This window comes from Chelon labrosus (genome assembly GCF_963514085.1).
Source record: "Chelon labrosus genome assembly, chromosome: 9".
Classification (NCBI taxonomy): Eukaryota; Metazoa; Chordata; class Actinopteri; order Mugiliformes; family Mugilidae; genus Chelon; species Chelon labrosus.
Genome location: NC_140359.1, coordinates 22,540,437 through 22,560,055, shown reverse-complemented (window position 1 = coordinate 22,560,055; position 19,619 = coordinate 22,540,437). Strand labels below are relative to the sequence as shown.

At 43.1% G+C, this 19,619-nt stretch overlaps 1 protein-coding gene across 1 annotated transcript; it reads right to left on the bottom strand.

Annotated features, from left to right (window-relative positions):
* Positions 1 to 268: 268 nt before the first annotated feature.
* On the bottom strand, positions 269 to 19,563 carry ndufs4 (NADH:ubiquinone oxidoreductase subunit S4). Its single transcript, XM_084551663.1, has 5 exons — positions 19,236 to 19,563; positions 16,589 to 16,667; positions 4,755 to 4,927; positions 4,527 to 4,600; positions 269 to 1,864 (listed from the first exon to the last, which is right to left on the bottom strand). Exons 1-5 carry the CDS (start codon positions 19,316 to 19,318, stop codon positions 1,761 to 1,763), a joined length of 513 nt encoding a protein of 170 aa, XP_084407789.1. The 5' UTR covers positions 19,319 to 19,563; the 3' UTR covers positions 269 to 1,760.
* Positions 19,564 to 19,619: the final 56 nt, after the last annotated feature.

Here is a 19,619-nt window from a genome sequence, read left to right as displayed (position 1 = left end):
TGCGTCTCTGATGGGATTTCAAAGGGGGAAAGCAACACATGCTGTCATTCATGTCCTGCTGTTCAGATGGACCATTACGCTCATATCAGATCGGCGCGTTTGATGTGCCGAGTGACAGAACAAAACAAATAGCCAGCGCAAGGCTGTGAGAGATTTGCAATGCGGTGGATAATTAACGAAGGTCTATAGCAATTAGGCGGCCATGATTGGTGTGTGAATATCAGTGCAGTCACGCAGCGCGGGGACTCTGCGCAAAGCAACACCACTGTTTGACGAGCACAAAGAACCATAAACAAGCGCTGGCAAAAAGTGCGCTGTCAAGTGTGAATAGCTGGACATTTCAGGGGAGTTATGGCTTTTCCAGAGATCTCTGCAGAACGTATCCTACCAGAGGGACGTTACCGTTTTAATGGCTTATAGAGAAGATGTCTTTTAGATGTGATGCATGCCAAACATTAAATACACATCACTTTGCACTTCCTACATTAGGTTAGCCATTAGGTCATGTAGTCTTCACATTAGCGTTGAAACAACAAAGGCTACGATTACTTTGTCAATGGAAGCCGTTGATATGAAGTGATACTAACGGCCGACACTGTCCCGTCATTACGCTAGGCCGTGCCTATCAAAGTTTTCAACACAACCAATCAAATGCGTTTGTTTCAATGCTTAACTTTGAAACGGATGACGGCAACCAAATGGCGCCAACGCTACCAACCATGGTGTTAACGCAACATTAGGCTTAGAGGTTTCTGGATGCAGACGGTTACCTAGCAGTGCTTCTCTCACGACGTTACCACTTAAGCGCTAAAATATTTTGCGTAAACGACACGCCATGTTGTATTCATTAGCTCACCAGTTCCAGTTAAAGGCCGCAGAGCAACGACAAGTGTCAGGAAATTAACCGGCTATTATTGTGATGACCAATATTTAGCATCTTCTAGATTCTTATTTAGTTTTTAGGATCTGCTGCCGTTCTGCTTGTCGTAGCCGATAGTAAATCGAATATTTCGGGTCCTGGCGTGTTGGTTGCAAATGTCGCCTTTGGCATTTTTTTTTTTTTTTCTATTTTGTGACATAACACAGAACCAAACAACACAGCGGTAATTCAACAGACCAGTCTTCAGTTTAATGGATAGTGAAAGTAATCAGTTGCAGCTCTAGCTTCATGTGGCTGGCAGTTCTGTAATCATAAAAACTTCTAATATGTCTGGCCGCAAAAACAAAAGAAATCAAAATCAGTGTCAACGTCGCAGGTCCCTCTAAAAGGCAGCGGAGGTTAACAGTTTGGCACGACGCTGATGAAAGACGTGGTAACCCCGCTGCACAGCGCAGATGTTTTAAAGAAAAAACTGTTCCCACCTCCTATTTAAATTCCAGTTGTGCAGCTTTCCAAACACTGAAACAATTTGGGTAACAGGATAGAAACAAACACTCACACAGGAAAAATGTCCCTGGTTTTGGCCTACAGATATATTTATCCCCGTGTTTAAACAGGTTCTAATTGTAATAATATGTCCCCCTTACTTTTTTTTTTTTTTTTTGCTGTTGCACAACTCGACTCAGAGAACAAACGCTTCATTAATCGCGTGAGCTACGTTAGGTAGTCAGTAATGAGGTGAGTGTTTGAAGAATAAAAGCGATAATGACCCAAATGTTTGGTTTACACATATATAATTCTGCATTTATTGACAAGAATGATACAGGTCCGCCGTGGGACAAACGGAGGTCAAGCTGACTAGCAGATGGGTATCTTCAGTTTACTTAGCAGACCTCCTGGTCCTCTTGTCCCAGGAGAAGTTTGCTCCGTAGGATTTCACCCGGGGCTTTGAGGACCTCTTCTCCGTTACGTCGTAGCTCCAACCTGAAATGAAAACATCTGAGTAAGCGATGGGAGGCCAGAACGTCACGTATGTTCATTTTGGACGAGTTCCAACCACAATGAGGTGTTTTGTAGACATCAACAGGCTGTGTGTAGTCAGGACGCCTCTAATCGCTTTCATGGTGCAATAAACAGAGTAAGCCAGTTTCCTTTGCTTAGTTTCAACAAACTTTTCCAGATGGTTCAGTTCTCTGAGTCGAAGTGAACTTGACTGCTGCTAGACAGAAAACCACATCGTCCAGGTTGAACTAACGCAGGCCTGTGTTCAACTGTCTAATGATCGTGTTTGCCCATCAAAAGGATTCTCTTAATGTTTAATAGTTTGTTACGAGGCCTACACTTTGTCAAGAGGTGTTTTAACAGGTGCTTTTTTACTACTATCATTACCACCAGATGACAGCGCTGGTTTTGATGGTTGAATAAGCTGAACATTAACAAAAAAACAACAAGTATAATGTCTATATCCAAAGAGTTACTGCTAAAGATCTGATTTATTTAACTTCTCTTATCCCTACTCTACCTTCAGGATAGCCTAGAAGCCAAACCTGACTTCTCCCGTCCACAACATTTTTCAAGCAGAACTGACTGTGCCCTGGAAAGGATCTGCCAATCAAATCGTTTGGGGTGGGCTTTATGTAGTGATGGACAGAAGAGTAGTCATACACATCATACAAGTGCACAGAAGTTGAATTTGTTGACAACAATATGGCTCTGGTTGGTTGTAGGACCAGGGCTAGGGCTTGGGTTACGGTTATAACTAGGGTTAGGTTAGGGAAAAGTCGCAGTGCTCCAGATGATAGGGCTACATCCAGGCCTCTTAGGGCCTTACAACAACCGCTATTAACTGTTCCATGATTGAGGCAGCTCAGTGAGGGAGACTGTGTCTTTGCGGTGGTAGCCGCCCATGAGCGCTGGAATATCCCTCTTTGAAGTGACTAACCCTAAACCTAGCGTCACTGATGATTTTAAGGGAAATCTCAAGATGTTTCCAGTAGCTTTTGTTAGTTTTTTGAGGTCTTTTTTATTTATTTCAGACAGGATCAACATGCACAGAATGTCGTTCCTCCTGCACCAAACCAATAATTTCCTGATGCAGTCAGTGCTGCAAAAACCGGCTATGACCTCAGTAGTGGTAAGAAATAGGAATACCAACAGTACTTAGCGTCTAACAGTACCACAAACATAGGAAATAAATTTACTTAAATTGTTCACTTAAAATGTAACCCACAGTCTGTTGACTCTGCTGATTAAACCCAGGATGATGGTGGTGATGATCATGTTAAAGGTGCAAGCACACCAAACTACCTACTGGGACGTCACCTAACTTCGCCCGTGTCCGGAAAGCTGCACTTGAACAACCCACAAGGACTACAATCGACAGCCAGCTGGCACGAACGCCAATCTGCCACAAGATTAAAACCACCAACCTCTGAAGAGATTACCGTTAAGGGTTTCGTTACGATGTAATGTTCTTCTGGGAAACCTGGGTGCTGGGATTTACCTGGATGTTACGCTGATAAGTACCACCACCTGCACGTTGTCGCAGACCAAGGGTTGTATTCTGGTAGCATGTGTTCCCCCAGCTAAGCGAAGCACACGGCCATCCCCATAAAAGAAAACGTCATTCATCAGACCACGGCACCTTCTTTCATTGCTACGTGGTCCAGTTCTGATGCCAACACGCCCACGTTCGGCACTTTTGGAAGTGGACAGGGGTCAGCATGGACACCCTGACTGGTCTGTGGTAACGTAGCCCCACACAAAACAAAAATGATGCGCTGTGTGTTCTTCACCTTTCTATCAGAAGCAGTATGAACTTTTTTAGTTATCTGAGCTACAGTCTGTTAGATTGGACCATACAGAGCAGACCTTACTCCCTACATGCACATCAGTGATGTCGCTGCTTCACAGCTTTTCTTTCCTTGGACCGCTGTTGATAGATGCTGACCACTGCTGACAGGAACACTCGACAAGAGCTGCAATTTTGGAGCAGCACTGAACCACAACAGTCGTCTAGACATTATATCCTCCCACATGTCAATTTGTCCTGCTTCTAACGCATCAACTCGCTCGCTGCCACATATATCACACCCACTGACAGGTGCCATGGTACGAAAATAAGCAGTGTTATTCACTTCACCGGCGCTGATGTCTATTCTGGCTGATAGGTGTACGTTCTGTGCCTATGTGAAATACAAGAACTCTTCAGACCAGCAGGGGGCAGTAGCTTGTATTTGTTATTCATAATGGGAGCTACTGTTAGCTGACAGGCTAGGAAGATGCACCAGCTGTCGTAGAGCGCTGTGCTCTCCTGAGCGATGCTGATGAGTTGGTCTATAGTTTATTCGTTTTAGATGATCATGGTGTTGTGAAAATATAATTTATTTGAATGTTCAGATTGGACTACGACACAAAAGGAGAAGAAACTTCTATGTGTGTCCTTTACACTTGGCACTGGTTTGCTAATTATTAACAGCCATTCAAAGTGATCTCTCCCACCTATGAGCTCACCGACAGCCCGACAACGGCAAACTGTCGGCTATTTAAAGCCGAAACTCAACTGACTGGCTGTGATTTGTGGAGGCGCCGCATTAAAAGTTACATTTTCTTCCCGCTTTAGATGAATCTTGAAAAAGTTCTTTACCATTTTTCTCAGCAAACGCGATTGCGTCTTCCTTGGAGGAGAAGCTGAGCATCATGTTGGATAAAGGATCAGCCCTAGAACACAAAAACACCTGTTAGCCGCACAAACTTACTCGAGTATCCTAAAAAGAAAACGCAGTGAAAATCCAACAACTTTATGCTGAGGGTCTTGAGAAAGAGGGTGTCATATCATATTCATCACCGTGATAACAAAAAAGGTTGCGCTTACGTCGAGGCCCAGCCCATCGTCGGGTTCTCCCAGCGCTCTCTGGTGTCGAAGTCCATCTTCCACTTTTTGGTGCTGTTAGATCCAGACTGCATGGCTGATTTGGTGGGCACAAAGATGTGAACCTTGCGAGTTTTGATGTGCTCCTCCGGGACCCCTGTCACGGTGCTGATGTCCTGAGAGACAATAAGAAGGGAAATATATCAACTGCAAGAAACCGAGTTAATAAGTGAACTATTTCTGGTGACTATAAAATATAACCCTATAGAAATGTTGTGGCTACCGTAATCTAAATAATAGAGAGGCACTATAATTAAGATTTGACCTCATCTGATTGAAGCCAATGTTATAAAATAGAACGAAATGCAAACCTTAGCCCTGCTCCAGCTACTGATTTGCAAACCTGCAGGTACTGCACCGGTCTATAAAATCTAAAAATTAAGTAAATGATTCACAGATAATTAATTGGCAACAAAACAAAGAATCCTTTCCCATTTATTTGTTATTTCCATGTGTGTGTCTCTGACTTTCGCTTCACTTTTTCTCTCCGAGCAAAGAATAGAACATCATGCAAAAAATATGCATGTGCGCGCCGCGTGAGGACATCGCAAAGTGAGCATGCAGGTGTTAATAAATACAACTTTAGGCTCTGACGACATGTTCTTTGGGTAAAAAATTAAATGGGGTTAGGAAAATGTTTGGTGGCTATAAACGTTAGTTATATAATCAGCTGATTTATGTTTTATGTTTTTGTGCTCCACACCAATCTACAGAGATTTATTTCCACTTTTAAATTGTGGGATCAAAAAATATATCTTCAATTGAAGAACAATAAAACATGAAAAAAAAATCCAAGGAGTGAACATGTTTTATTAAGCATTGTTAAAAAAAAAAAAAAGTTTGGGTTGCAATTTAATTGTCGTTTCAGGGGGTATTTTGGTTTCTGCCAGTTCTCAACTGTGAACAACTACGTATGAATCTTTCTTTTGGTGTTCTACTTTTTTTTTTTTTTTTAATGTGTTGCTTGTAAATGTCGAAAATCATGTAATGGGGCCGAGCACGACTTGTTCACATTTTTGTTTTTTAGCCTTTGTGTTAAGTTTCAGTAAAACAGCATCATAAAACCACCACAAAAGATGCTAGGGGCCACATAAGTGTCTCCAAATGCGTAGCTCAGTAGAATATAACTGATAATGGATCTCTATCTGTAGTAGGTTCTGTTTGCTTCCATCAGGGAGTGTCACTGCTATGGGGTGGGGGTGCCTGCTCTGGTCTAGGTGGGTGCTACATAACATCCACATGAATGAATGCCATGTCCAAAAGGTTCCCAGCCGAACACTGTGAATAGTGGTCGTGTGTTTTTGTTTAAAGAATGAGGCAAAACTTCACTTATGCAAGAGCACCGCTGTTGAGCAGGTGGTCTTTAATGTGACCCAGGACTCATTGTGCGTTCACACTATCAAAGGAATGCGGTCAAAGGCGTCGCGGACCGCCTTCAAATGTGGTCCGAGATCAGATCGCTGAAATGTATCCTCAGTGTGTCGGCACTCGGGATTGGATAGCTTAAGCTAACCTGCTCCAGAGGTGGTCAACTTCAGAGGATGGCATTAAAACCTACCAACAGCTCAACTGACCAATCAGATCTGACAAACTGACAGATGAGCGATTTTGTCGCTACAACGTTTCAGCTAAGTTTCACTGTTTTTGCTCAATAGGTCAACACAAGGATGAACTGAGCCTCTTGGTGATACTGGTCGTCCAGAGTGGCTAATGTTAGGGAACCCCAACAGAGCCTAGCTGAACTCACTGCAGACTCTAGGGCAGAGGTGTCAAAAATACGGCCCTTGGGCCAAATCTGGCCCGCGGCATGAATTTGCAAAGGGCAAAAATTACGTAGAAGACTTTAACTGCAATTGCAGGTCGTTATAAAATGTTTTGTAACAGGATAGCTCATTGAATGTACACATTTTCATAATGTACATTCTTTGCACTGAAACAAAGGGAAACATTTGGAGTTGTCGTTATTCGTAGGATACTATACTGTTGTGTTACGGGTCCGGCCCGCTTGAGATTAAACTGGGCTGTATGCGGACCCTAAACGAGTTTGACACCGCTCCTCTAGAGCGTACAAATCAATACAGGAGGCTTAAAAACAAATATATAATAGCCACCTTTTTTGCTGTCATTCATATAGGCTGATGAAATTAATGCCTTATACATGAGATGATTTATTCCGGACCATCTATAAGAAAGTAGGCCAGCGCCACAATTGCGGGAGGAGGGGCCTGTGCGGGCGCATTAAATGCATATTCCTGAGCAACTGGAGCCCCTTCAAGTTCCTATCAAGAATCTGGTCCAATTCTTCAGGGAATTAGCAAACAAGCAATGGGAATTCAGCGACAAAACACAGACGAACCTCCCAGCACGCAGGCAGCAGCCACCCAAGACTGAGGGCTCTCCAGGGAGCTCTCCTTTCAATACAAGAATTTTACACATTTCAATGGCCATTACAACTTCAAAGAATCAAATTTTCATCATTGTCTGTCATCTGCCAGTTGATTTGTAGAAAGGGGGTCATTTTGCATGAACTCCCCACACAAAAGCCCGCCTTCCCTCAAGCAAAGGAGCTTCCAATGGTATTTACGCCCGGCAAATTAAAGGTCCAACAGCTAAAACTGCCGCTTGTTTCGGCGTTAACGTCTTTTAGCCGTGCTGTGAGGCAAGACCAGACCGAATTTAATCATAAACAAGATCTGCACATTGAAAAGACTGTTAAAGTGAAAGGAAAAAGACGAACAAAGGGAGGAGGGGGGGAGCGCGGGTGGGGACTTCACAAGTGCTTGGTAATTATTTCCGGCTGCCCTATCTACTTAACCTTAACAATTCCTTCTTGTCACAAAGAGGAGGAAAACATGTTCTCTTCACCCAAAGGGGGTAATGGTTCATGACACAATAACACACAAGACAGTGTTAAACAGCAACAAAATGAGATGCCAGGCTTTGTTACATCCTGGAGCCTGCAGCAGGTAATCAGAACTGTTTGAATATGTCGCTTTCTGCACGATATAGGTTTTCGTTTTCAATAGATCTGTGTTCTAGAGGTGAGAGGTAAGATAAACTTCCTGGGAGAAAAGACAAAGAGCTATTAAAAATAGATTAAACAATTAAACGTTTGGAAACTGAGAAAGAAATCTAAATCAGGCTGGCATTCTGCGCCCTGCTCTGTGTGGGATAGACGCATGAAAATCCCTCTCCGAGACCCGTTAGAGATGACACCCTTGGGATTAGCAGGCCATACTATGGTTACGCGTATGTACGTTACATAAACCATAACTGACACATGAGGCCCCCGTGTACGGTGAATTGGTGCGATAATTTGTCCAGATGTAGCAGAGCTTAAATCACGTCTCGGGCGCAGATGAGCACAAAAGGTCCTTCACGATCGAGGGAGGATGTGTCAAAACAAAAGCACCGGCAAATCACTGAAACCCCTCCGCACATTATCTGGCCTCGTTTGCAAAAAAAAAAAAAATACGAGTCTAGACTTCTATGACACTTGCATGCATTACACTGAAGGCTGGGAGGGTTATCGGCATAACAGGCTCACCCACAATACCCAGATTCACAAAGGGAATGATTGTGCTGGAATGTGGTGTGTTCCCAGGAAGACTAGAGAGGGCCGTCACAAAAGGAAAACCCACACGGTGGGCACTTTTTCTTCTGCCATGTACAGGAAGCGAAATGAGAACTATCAAGTTTGACACTATTCACAGGGCCTTCACAGGGCCCTACAATACCTGGCTGGGCAGACAGAATGCCGGGCTTAAGAAACAGGGGAAAACGGCTGGCAAAGTCTCCGTCACGTGAAAGCGTGTCGATATTTCTGACACCTCCAGGCTACGTGCCAGATAAAGAGCATAGGGGCTTGTCGCTGTGGGGCCGCTGGGCCCACCAGAATGCTTAAAGCTGGTACCCCTAATGCTCCAACAGAGACCTGGGATGGAAGATTTCTGCGTAAACAACAAAGAGACGTGGAGTTTGGAAAAACTGCAGGAAGGAGTATTTTCTCTGCGCACTCCTGAAAGTCCAGATCAAGTAACCGATACACGAGTTCGAAGGTTTATCAGACGCCATCAAACAAGGCAGCAAAATAATGACAGTGCTGGTTTTTTTCTCCTTTATAGTCACAAGGATCACAGTAGAGTACGGCGGTGTTCGGGTTACAAAGTAAACTGCCAGGAATGTGCATTTTTCACGCTGTTTTCTGTGTTTTTTTGTTTTTTTTTTTGTTCAAGACAGGCCGGTCATTTAGCCTTGACCAATGAGAAATGTTTGTCCAAATACATGAATCTAAGAGTTTATATTTCTGTAATTTGGACCAAAACATTTATATGTTTGTATTCGACTCTGGCACAGAACAGCGGCGTCCATATTTTTCATCCCGTCTACAGAGCTCTAATTGGCCTGCTTGTTTTTTCCGGCTACCAATGAACCTCTCTCCATTTGAATTTCTAAAGAAGTGGAGATGTAGGCAGCGCTTGGTGGGGCGTGGATGTCTGTTTCTCTCTAAGTGTTCCTCCAGCCGCCACCGTTCCCGTATCGTTTAGCACATCTTGTCAGTTTCAGATGATTTGCAGGTGAATGTCCTCCAGTTCATTTCCCACAGTTTAAACAAAGGAATATTAAACCCAGTTTTTTCCCCGGCTCGGTGATGTAAAATATGTTCTCCATACTCTTTCTGATATCATTTGCAGATCCAAAAAGAAAGAAAAGCGCGGGTTTTGTGGTATGTTACGCATTTCTGTACAGGGAAGGTATTAGCCAAGAGAGCAAATGTAATTTACCTTAAAGAGTGGCTTCCCTGAAAAATGAACATCAGACATATCACTCTTGGATGCACGTTTGGGAAAGTGTTCAAGTAAAATAATACAAATCATATGAATTTGCTTAAGCAGTTAATTCAATTGTGATGAAAATGCGGGGAGCCTTGAAGAGCGGTTCATGCTGGAGCACCCTAGGGTTTGGCAAAATATAGACAAAGACGTAAAAATGGGTATAAAGACTCCTGAACACACTACTGTTCATTCGCTTAGTGAACTTAATAGCCGTGTCTCTTTCATTCCATCAGTGGATACTCCCTCTGTGCCTATTTAGAAAAATATATTACTTTAAACATAAAATAAACCGTAAAAAAGGAAATTCACATCTGTTGTTACAATGATCCTGGACTACCAAGTTATTAGTTATGAGAAGGAGAAAGGTGAGTGTATGCGGGACACAGAAAACATGGAGTTGTGATATTAACACCGAGTCCTGAAGGACGTTTTCTGTGTTTTGCAAAGTTTTACTACCTTACGAGGAAAGTGAACTCTCCAAAGATCCTCCAGGCTTTAAGTTATGCGATAGCCTCAGATCTATCAGTGTCCTATGTCTAACTACTGGCAGCTATGGGCAGTGTATGTGCTTTTATATCGCCCCTTAAAAAGAGCAGGTACAGGTTCATATTGTCTAAACACATCACGTTACTGACGTCCAATTTGTAAGACTTGTTAGGGCTTACAAATCTAAACCGAGGCCCACGGTGTGTTTTCCTGTTAGTGCAGCAAGTAAACAGAGAGACAAACAAACAAAGATGGCTGTGCATCACTGCCTGAGACAAAACACTTCTTGCGTCACCATCACATTTCTATGGAGACGGTGACAGCCGCGACACAAGTACAGTCCGGACCATCGTAGCATAGCATGGACACCTGTATGCCGAAAGTGCAGCTCTGCAGCCAGAGGGGTCACAAGGTCAGCCGAGCTGAATCATGTTGAGTCAGCATGTGCTGAAAGCCCAAACACATCACCCTTAACCCCCCACTGTCCAGCTCACACCCAGACCAAGAGGCTCACTCATCAGCCTCCGCCCACTCCCACCTTCAGACGTCTTTGAAGTGGGGAAAAAGCGTGCCAATTACTGATAGGACGCAGGGGTCATCTCTAATAGAAACAAATATTATGTTGCCCGCTACGTGTGGGAGTGGTTCAACACTGGAGAATGAGACGCAGCTGGCACGAGGGTCATCTTGAATCTCACATTACACGTACTGGTGAGGATCGGAGGGAGAGAGAGGACAGAGGAGGGGTCATTTATGGATACGCTGGAAGCAGACGTGCTTGCATCTCAAATGTCACTTAATAAAAAGTGATGGACTTCATTAGGAACGTCAAACTACGGTAATGAATCAAGCAAAGTGTGCAATGGTGATATATGAACGTAAACTGATGAATATCTAGATTTGATTCAATTCCATATCAAGTTACTTTAGTCTCAAATGAATTCTCCTTAATCATGAAAGAGATTTATTTTTTTGCGAAACTAATGTCGTCATTGGCTCCAGAGATTTGTGCACAATATTTCACTTCGAGTCAGTACCTTGTGCGTATGGCTTTGCTTTTGTGCAGCTCTTCTCTGCAGTCATACGTCTTAAAATCCAAATCAGATCTGACGGTGCTCTCTGGGTTGTAGCTTCTGTCATGTTTTGAGTCTTATGAGACCACAACAAGATTTCTAACAGCGAGTATATTGAGGAACGACATATAAATATATATATGTTAAAAAAATCTATCCGAGCATTTTAAGAATCGATATTGGATCTTAGTTTTTAAACCCAGACGCAGTTAGCTGATCACTACTTGTATGATATTTTGGAACTGAAGACAAAAAAAGCTTATGATTAATTTACTTGAGATGGTATTAACACCAAAACAGGTATGTAAAATGTTTAATGAATAAACTGGAGAGACGGCAAACAGAAGCAGCGAGCCCGTTTTTTGTTTTTTTATCCAACCTGCAAACACAACACTTAGCAGCTAGACACTTCCTAAAACTACCCAGCTCCGACAGAGCTGAGGAGTCCTCTTAAGAGGCTTAGTCTCTATGGAAGAGAGTGTTAATGAATGAAATACTATTTAGCGGATGATACATAATAAAGCCTCTTGTCTGGCACTCTTCAAAGACCAACATCCTCTGACCCGCTACTCCAAACCGAGAGACAAGAGATTTTTTTTTTTTTTTGCATCGGAGAGGACAACCAGACAAAACAGTCACTTACGTTGTCTATGTGCGGCAAAAAGGAGGGAGGAAGGGTGGGAGAGGAGGATGAGAGGGAGAGAAAAGGGGGGAGGGTGGGGCGGTGAATGTGGTCTGCTCCACCGTAGGTCACTCTGTGTCTGAGGCTAGAAAGGCTTAGAGAATATTCACCTCTGTGCTGCAGACTTAAACTGACACTTCTAAACACATCCTAACTGGGATGGATGGGTTTTTATTTTCATCCCGGGTCTTTGTTGTCCCGTCCAAATGCTGAAGAAGACGTCCTGTCCAATATGGGAGATAATATCCGTTTGCATTTGCAGTGTTTGAAGGCTCTTTGACACTCTCAAAACACTTGGAGTCATTATTTATCGGGACGTCTGATCCCGACTGTCAGACACGGGATCTTTCAACCTGATTTCAATTTAGGTCTTTAAAAACAACCAACAACAGGCCCTCAGACTCGACTCCTTCGCCGCAATCAAAAGCCCACATCTTTTGACCAGATGTGATGTCATTTGCCAAGCGGGCCCTGTGCTCTGAATTTGCGAGAAACCAAAGATTTCACATTAGCAAACATAACATGGCAAGCGGCGAGTGGTCCTACCAATTTAATACTCTCTTCCTCTCCCCGTCTTCCTCCCTGCTTTTCCCTTCAATTCCCCGCAGTCTAATAACTGTCCTCCTCTGTCTCGTAAAACCCTAGTGCCTTTAGAGAACTCTATAACACGGCTTCACAAGCGCTTTAAGATTACGGTGTTGTCTTTATGTGGAGAGAGGGAGCGCACTTGGCCGCGGCTGGAGCAGGAGTAAACGTTCAGACACTCAGGCATAAGTGGGAGATATTGTGTTGCATATTGAGGCAGCTGTTATGGTTATAACTGCGGTTGTTTCTGCAGAGGGGCCGGAGAGTAAAGCGAAAGGCCGGCCTGACTAATTGACTGAGGTCACAGACATTCCGTGTAAAGCTGTGTATCAGTGGCCAGCCAGCCGGACCCTGGGAGCTGCCCAGCATGCTTAATCAAACAGTAATTACAAACAAAAGCAGGTCAGCATGGGCACTCCGGGGGAACCGCTTCAGGCACTGGAGCTCTATCACGCAGGTCCTTTTTTTTTTTTATCTGGCATCATTTGTGAAATTCTGAAAAGTAAACTACTGAAAAGTAAATGACTGCAGCCAACTCTTATTCTAATTATTTAATCTATTTGTAGCTTCATAAAACATTAATCTCAAACTCTGTGAAAACTCTAAGTGCCGTGTTGTGGGGGTTTGTGCCTGCCAAGTCTGTGCAGACTTCTGTAATATACGAGGAGAAATCTGTGGAGGGAATTAATAAAAGGTACAGTATTACACGTACTTCTGGTGAAATGGTTGATATCGCTGCTTCACCAGATAGAGAGCTCCGTCACGTGGCACCAGTGAGCTCGGTGTGGACTGCAACAGGAACACAAGGCTCCCTGGACTCGTGTTCGACACTTATTAGCGTATGGATTCTTGGGAGTTGCGGCCAAAAAAAACAAACGTTCTGCGAGGTCACGGCGACTCTGACCACCAAACTCTAATCACGTTATCCTTGAGCCCGAGTGGACGTTTCAATTTCACTCAAGGCGTTTCCTGAGATATCGGGACGGGACAACCTAAAAGCATGAGCTGATGTTGGTGCACGGGCACAGAAAAGACCAAAGACTCATATCTGACCAACAAGATTGAAAGATACCGCAAACAAAAACAGGAAATCCTTACACTTAAGAAGAAGGAACCAGATTTCACTTTCACTGCTGTACAGGTAGTGTATATACGGTTTTAAGACTTTATTTGCTTAAGTGAGCTGCCATAAACACTCTATACGGCTTAGAAATGTGATGAGAGGATAATTCTCTGGGGGCTCATCCGTGCTGTTATTGATCGCAGCCAATCAATTATCAAAACATCACGTTTCTGTCTGTAGCCGTGCTTTAAAAACGTCCACAAATTCAATTAAATATCCTCCAGAATGAGTCAGTCCCAATTTTTGACCTGCAGGAGATTCTTGTCCTCTGCAGCCTAAATTAGTCTGTAATAGAGACGGCCCAAACAAGACAGAGAGGAGTTACTGTAAGGCTTGCATTTTTTGGACAGACGAGAACCAAGGACAAGATAAGAGCGTCACGAGAACATTCAGACAGCGTTTTTTTGGAGCCGATTCAAAAATATCCCTTGCCCGGTTCAAAATGCAACCTCATCGAAATGAGGTTATTCAGAAATGTTCACCGCACGGCTCGCAGCACACCACCGCCCGTTGTGTAGCTAGCTGTGCGCGGAGAGACAGCGTGCGAACCCGGCATAACCCCTCTGTGGATCGAGATCTTTGTTTGATTGGTCTAACCAGAAAGCAATTCACACTTATTGGCAGCTTGATGAATGACTAGCGTGCTGACATACGCTGAATGCCCAAAAGGGAGAGTGCTCTCGTTGCCCTCTTCCATGTGAGACGGAGACCACTGTACTGTAAACAGCTGAGGGCCTCTCTTTTCGGCTTGTCTGGGTGAGCATTAGAGTACTTCCCGCCGTCGCCAGCAACAGCGTGCCACAAAGGAACCTCTGTGGCCGACAACACTGAAGTGGCCACTGTCTTTTTCGTGAGTCTCAGGGTGTCTCACAAACTTTTTTCCATGCAAGCTTCTTTTCTTTCACACCCCCTCCCCGTTTTTTAGAGGCCCTTTTTTTCCTCTCCTCTGCTGTTCCTCTCAGTGGCCCCTACTGAGAGGACAGAGACAGACACTCCGCCCAGCCAAAGGTTTGTCTGCCAGTATGGCCAGCTTTGGTCTGGGACAAAAGCACACCGACGCTGCCCACACTCCCTCCACCCCCCCCTCTCAAAAAAACATGTCCACAACAGACTCCCACATTCTCCCCCAAAACTCCCTCGTTCTCCCGTTATCTTCCAACCCCTACGTCTTTTAATGACAAAACATAAACTTCAAAAGCACGGTTGGTGCATCGCTAAGCTTGACCACTTCTAATGCATGCGTTATCACGGTTCAGGCTGTGAAACAGCACTTAATGAAAGAAGTTCCAAAGACCCTGTCTGATAAAAATAAGCCGTAAAGCCATATACAGCTATACCGCAACATTTACAGAAAAAGTATTTATGTACAGTGACTGCGTAGTAACCTGCTGACCTGTGAACTTGGTTTTTTACGAAGCTTTTCTAACTCGCTTGCATGCATGCTTTTAACCGAAAAGTGCTTTTGGAGCTTCGCTTTGAGTCCGAGTGAGTGCTCACAAAAAAGCCATAGACGATACGGCCTAGACTTTAAAGGGATTTTATGATTTGGTGCCTTTACATACACTTGAATAAGCTGGTTACAGTCATAAGCATCATGCATGTGAGAAATTAAGTTTGCAAATGCAGCTTTTTCCAGCAGAAATTTTAGTACCGTTCCTCTGCGTTAAGTTACTGTGACCAGATGTGCAGCAACTAACGAAAATTTAACAATTTTCATTTTAAAAAAATGTCCTAGATTCAAGATTCAAGTCGTGTTTACTGTCAGTCCCGCAATATGTTATTAAAAACATAGAGAGGTGTGAAATACTGTTTCTCCTAGTCCCACTGTGCTACATATACACTGACAAGGCACACACAATAACTACTATAACTGCAACCACTGCTGCACTGCTCTATCTGCTACTCTACAAGCTGTTAAGACACAGAAAACAAAAAAAGAATTTCTAAACAGAAGATAAGCAGACTCTGCGAGACACATCTTGTGCGACGGGACATCTACAATTCGCTTGATTCGTCTTACCAACCGTCCACAACCCAAAGACACGGATTAGAACGACGTGAAACAGTGGAAAGCAGCAAACCGCGATGACAGAAGACGCGGCCCTCGTGAATGTTTGGAATTTCTGCTGGCAAAACGACCGAAACAATGGACTTACACATTTTCTGCCAACTATCTGGTGAATCAGCAGGTCAGTTCAGCTCTAGTAAACCCACGTCTCATCTTTTTACGCATGTGAATGGCGGCAAGTGGATGAGCTACAGAAGAGGAGGCGCGGGATCAAAGAAGCTCCTCAAAGTCTGAAGACATTTCCGCCGCTTCGCATTTGTTGATTTATGTCTATACTTCAAAATTCTTGCTAACTCGTCCTGATTTCCTTCGTACGCTGGTTTTGTGTCTGCATGCGAACATACTGATTCGGTTAAGTCACAATAGGTCGAAACAACAAACAGGTACAGCTGGGACACTTAATTTGTCCTTGCACGGTGATGATGGGTTAAAAAAAATAAATACTGTCTCCGAGCTTCTTTGGAGCGGAGAGAAAAAAACTGGGATACAATCGTCTCTGCACGCACGTCTGTCACACACTTGCCACATGTATTTTATTTGATGCAGGCCACTTATTTTATGTAACTCTTCATTTTGTGCACCATTTTAACATACATACTTTTTTGTATACCATTAGCCAGTGTGACAGAACCGTATAAAGCATTAATTAATGATCACAAAGCAATGTCCCGTAACACAAATGAGTTTTCCTGCTGAAATCAAAGCTTATCTGAATTTTAACAGCAACAAACACTGTCCTATTAAACTAATTTCCCACCTGCAATTACTATAATATTGCTACAAATGCCCACTGTCTAGACCAAGCTCATTCTGGCAGCAGACTCGGCTAGTTTTTTCACAGCTTTTTCCAGGAGAGTAATTGGGAAAACAGTAGATCAGACAAACACAAATCCATGTGTCACGTTGAACAGGAAGGGATTCTTACCAATTTCTCATCAACTGTAATAAGTTGCGTGCCTTGTCCTGGTTTCTCTGCCAGCCTCAATGTGGATGTGCTGGTAGACCTGAAAACCATTAGATAGACATTACGCGCACAGAACCAAATACCAAAGGCACACAAGAGACAAAGACGTAGATTACACAAACAAGTTCCACTCTGCAACCACTGACTATCTTGGAGGAAGCGGTGGGGCGAGGGTACGGGGGGGGAAAAAAAGCGACCGGCAAGGAGGGAATCCCCCCGCCACCTATTAGTTCTGTCTGGTGAATCTCTGGCAGACTCTCGCTCTCATCCTAATGACAGGACGTGCTTAATGTTGGCTGTGGTCAACTGTCAGGCGAGGACTGTGTGGCTCTTTGTGAAAGTGCAGCCGTGTCCTGTCACAACACAGCGATGTGCCATCACGGCTCAGCCAGGGGAGAGCATATTCCACATAATGACCAGATGATCACAAATTTTAGGTTTGTTTCAAATGCATTAAGAATACCGATTACAGTATCTGGTCGTACATTTGACTTAAAAAGTAAAGAATAGCACAAAGAAAACCTTAATATTCTATGTATATGTAATAATTAAAACTAAATATCTGTCTTTTCTTGAATTAAAACACATAGACTGCACTTGTATATCTGTATATGATGACAAAAAGTATTTGTTTAACCACGTTGTTTCTTTAATACAATAGAAAATTAATATTTTCCAATTCTGATTATTACTTCAAGTCATTACCAAGCAAAAATGCCAAATTCTTGTTGGTTTCAGCTTATAAATATGATTATTTATGATCATCAGTCATTTATTTTTCATTTTGTTGCGTCTCCTGAAGAAGTACATCATTTGCCAGGGACACTTATCATATTTGAAGAATCAAATGTTTGTTCAAATAAAAAAAGAACTGACTGTCTTGTATTTTTATTTGAGCCTCAATTATATCTATTACTTCTCAAATGAGGACCATGTGCAACAGTTTCTTAAACTACTCATGTATATTTGTCTAACTTAACAAAAAGAAGCTTCAAAGAGGTTAAGGCCTAAATGATACTCCCTTCCAGAGAGGACAGCTGTGGACACATAGTTGTTATTACTGCACTGCTTTCTCGTCCACTTGAAGGACACAGCTGATGCCCTTGTAATGTAGAGGCGGCATGGACAACCTGACAACAAATCTGACGGTACATGGACGTCCTCACAGAGCGGTAGAGCATTTTTTTTTTTAAAAACCAGATTGGAGATCGTGTCTGGCCACAGACAACAGTTCATTTAATCTAACGTGGCCAACAAAAGGAGTCTAGCGGGGCTTCACAGCGCTCCTGTATCCTTTCCAACCCAAAGTAACACTAGCTTACTCACCTAATTCTTCTATTTACTGTAATCAAGAGTCTTTATTATTAATTCACATTTGGGGCATGAAACCAATCCCGTAATTGAAGTTTTTGAATGACACCATTGAACTTTTGACAACATAAAGCACACCTGTCATTGATTCAAAACCTTAATGAATGATGAGGCAAATGTCTAATTATAAAAGCTGAGGAAGCATGCACTCGTATATTGTAGAGAAAATATGTGTCGTTATTATTCTGTAAAGGGAAAACGACGCCCCAAAGTAGACAAAAACTGTCTTAAAACCTATTGCAACAGCTCTGTAAAGTATGTCCTGCACTTTCTATTCTGAGTTGTTTAACTGTTCTCTCTGCCAGCAAATATTTGCACTAGTTTGTTTAAGTATTTATTACCCCCCCCAAAATCACAGTAACAAATGTGAATCATCTCCCAGCTCTATGGCGAACAGCACCAGCACATTTACTGTAGATGATTTGGGTGATATCTAATCTAATTTGGGATATATTCGCCTCTCTGACATTACTGTAGGATAGAAATGTTTAGATGAGACTTTAGAGATCACAGTGGGTAAGGATTGTGGAGCAGCACAGGGCAGAGGGAGACAATTAAACAAATCTTTTATTAATTTTAGTGCAGTTATGCTTTGATGACTAACCAAATATTAAGTGCACATTCAATACACACATTGAAAAACGTCTAAATGTCTAAAAAATGTCATGTGTCGACAGTGTAGTTGTTATGATGCTAGTTGTTAGCTTCCCTGCAGCCACTAACAAGAGCCTCACAGCTAACAGTCAAACGTTTGTGCTAAAATGAGGTGTGGGGACCCAGTCTTTCTGATTAGCCGTCTTATTAGATAAAGTTCTCCGTCTCGACATGTATTAGTAATGGTATGCAGGCACTGTTTTGTAGAGCAACGTTTTAATTGTGTTAGCCGTTAAACAGATTTCTAGCTCGACTTAGCATTAGCCAATTAGCTTCCCAGCCAAGTGCTTTAAGGACATTCACGTAACCTAACAGCTCAGTGATTTTAAATAATCCACGAGCAAGGCAGGCAGTAGCTACGAGTGTAAACTCCCATATCATGCCCAATAAGGGTAAGAAACTTCAACACATTCTTTATTAAAATGCTCTAACGCCGAATAGCTTGCAACCACTTATTAGCCTGTGACATGCACACATACGGCCTCGTCGCTTCGTCGACTCGGGGAGTTAAATAATTCACATAACCTCAACTCACAGTGGCGGTCGCGAACGTAAAACTAATAAACAATTAATATGGAATTACCTGATAGGATTCAGGAACATTTTAGAAGCTGCACTGATCGCAGATAAACGTCCCAAGCCGAGAAGTGACATTGAGGACGCCATGTTTGTTGTCAACAATGACGTACGGCGGCCGCGAAGGAACAAACCGTGCGAACGCGGGAATGAGACAACTGGTTTGGTGGATGGAGGGGCTGGTGTCAGCGGCTAGGGTTACTTTACAGGGATGTGTCACACACACACAGACATGTCCAGACATATCAAGCGTCTATTTTACGCCACCACTGCTTATATTCCCCCCTCTATTTTTACTTTCTGATGTTTTTGCATGTTAATATGATGATTTATAAGCTTGTGTGGCAACTTTAGCGGGCGTCTGGCTCATCTGTGGTTCAAATGGGAACCC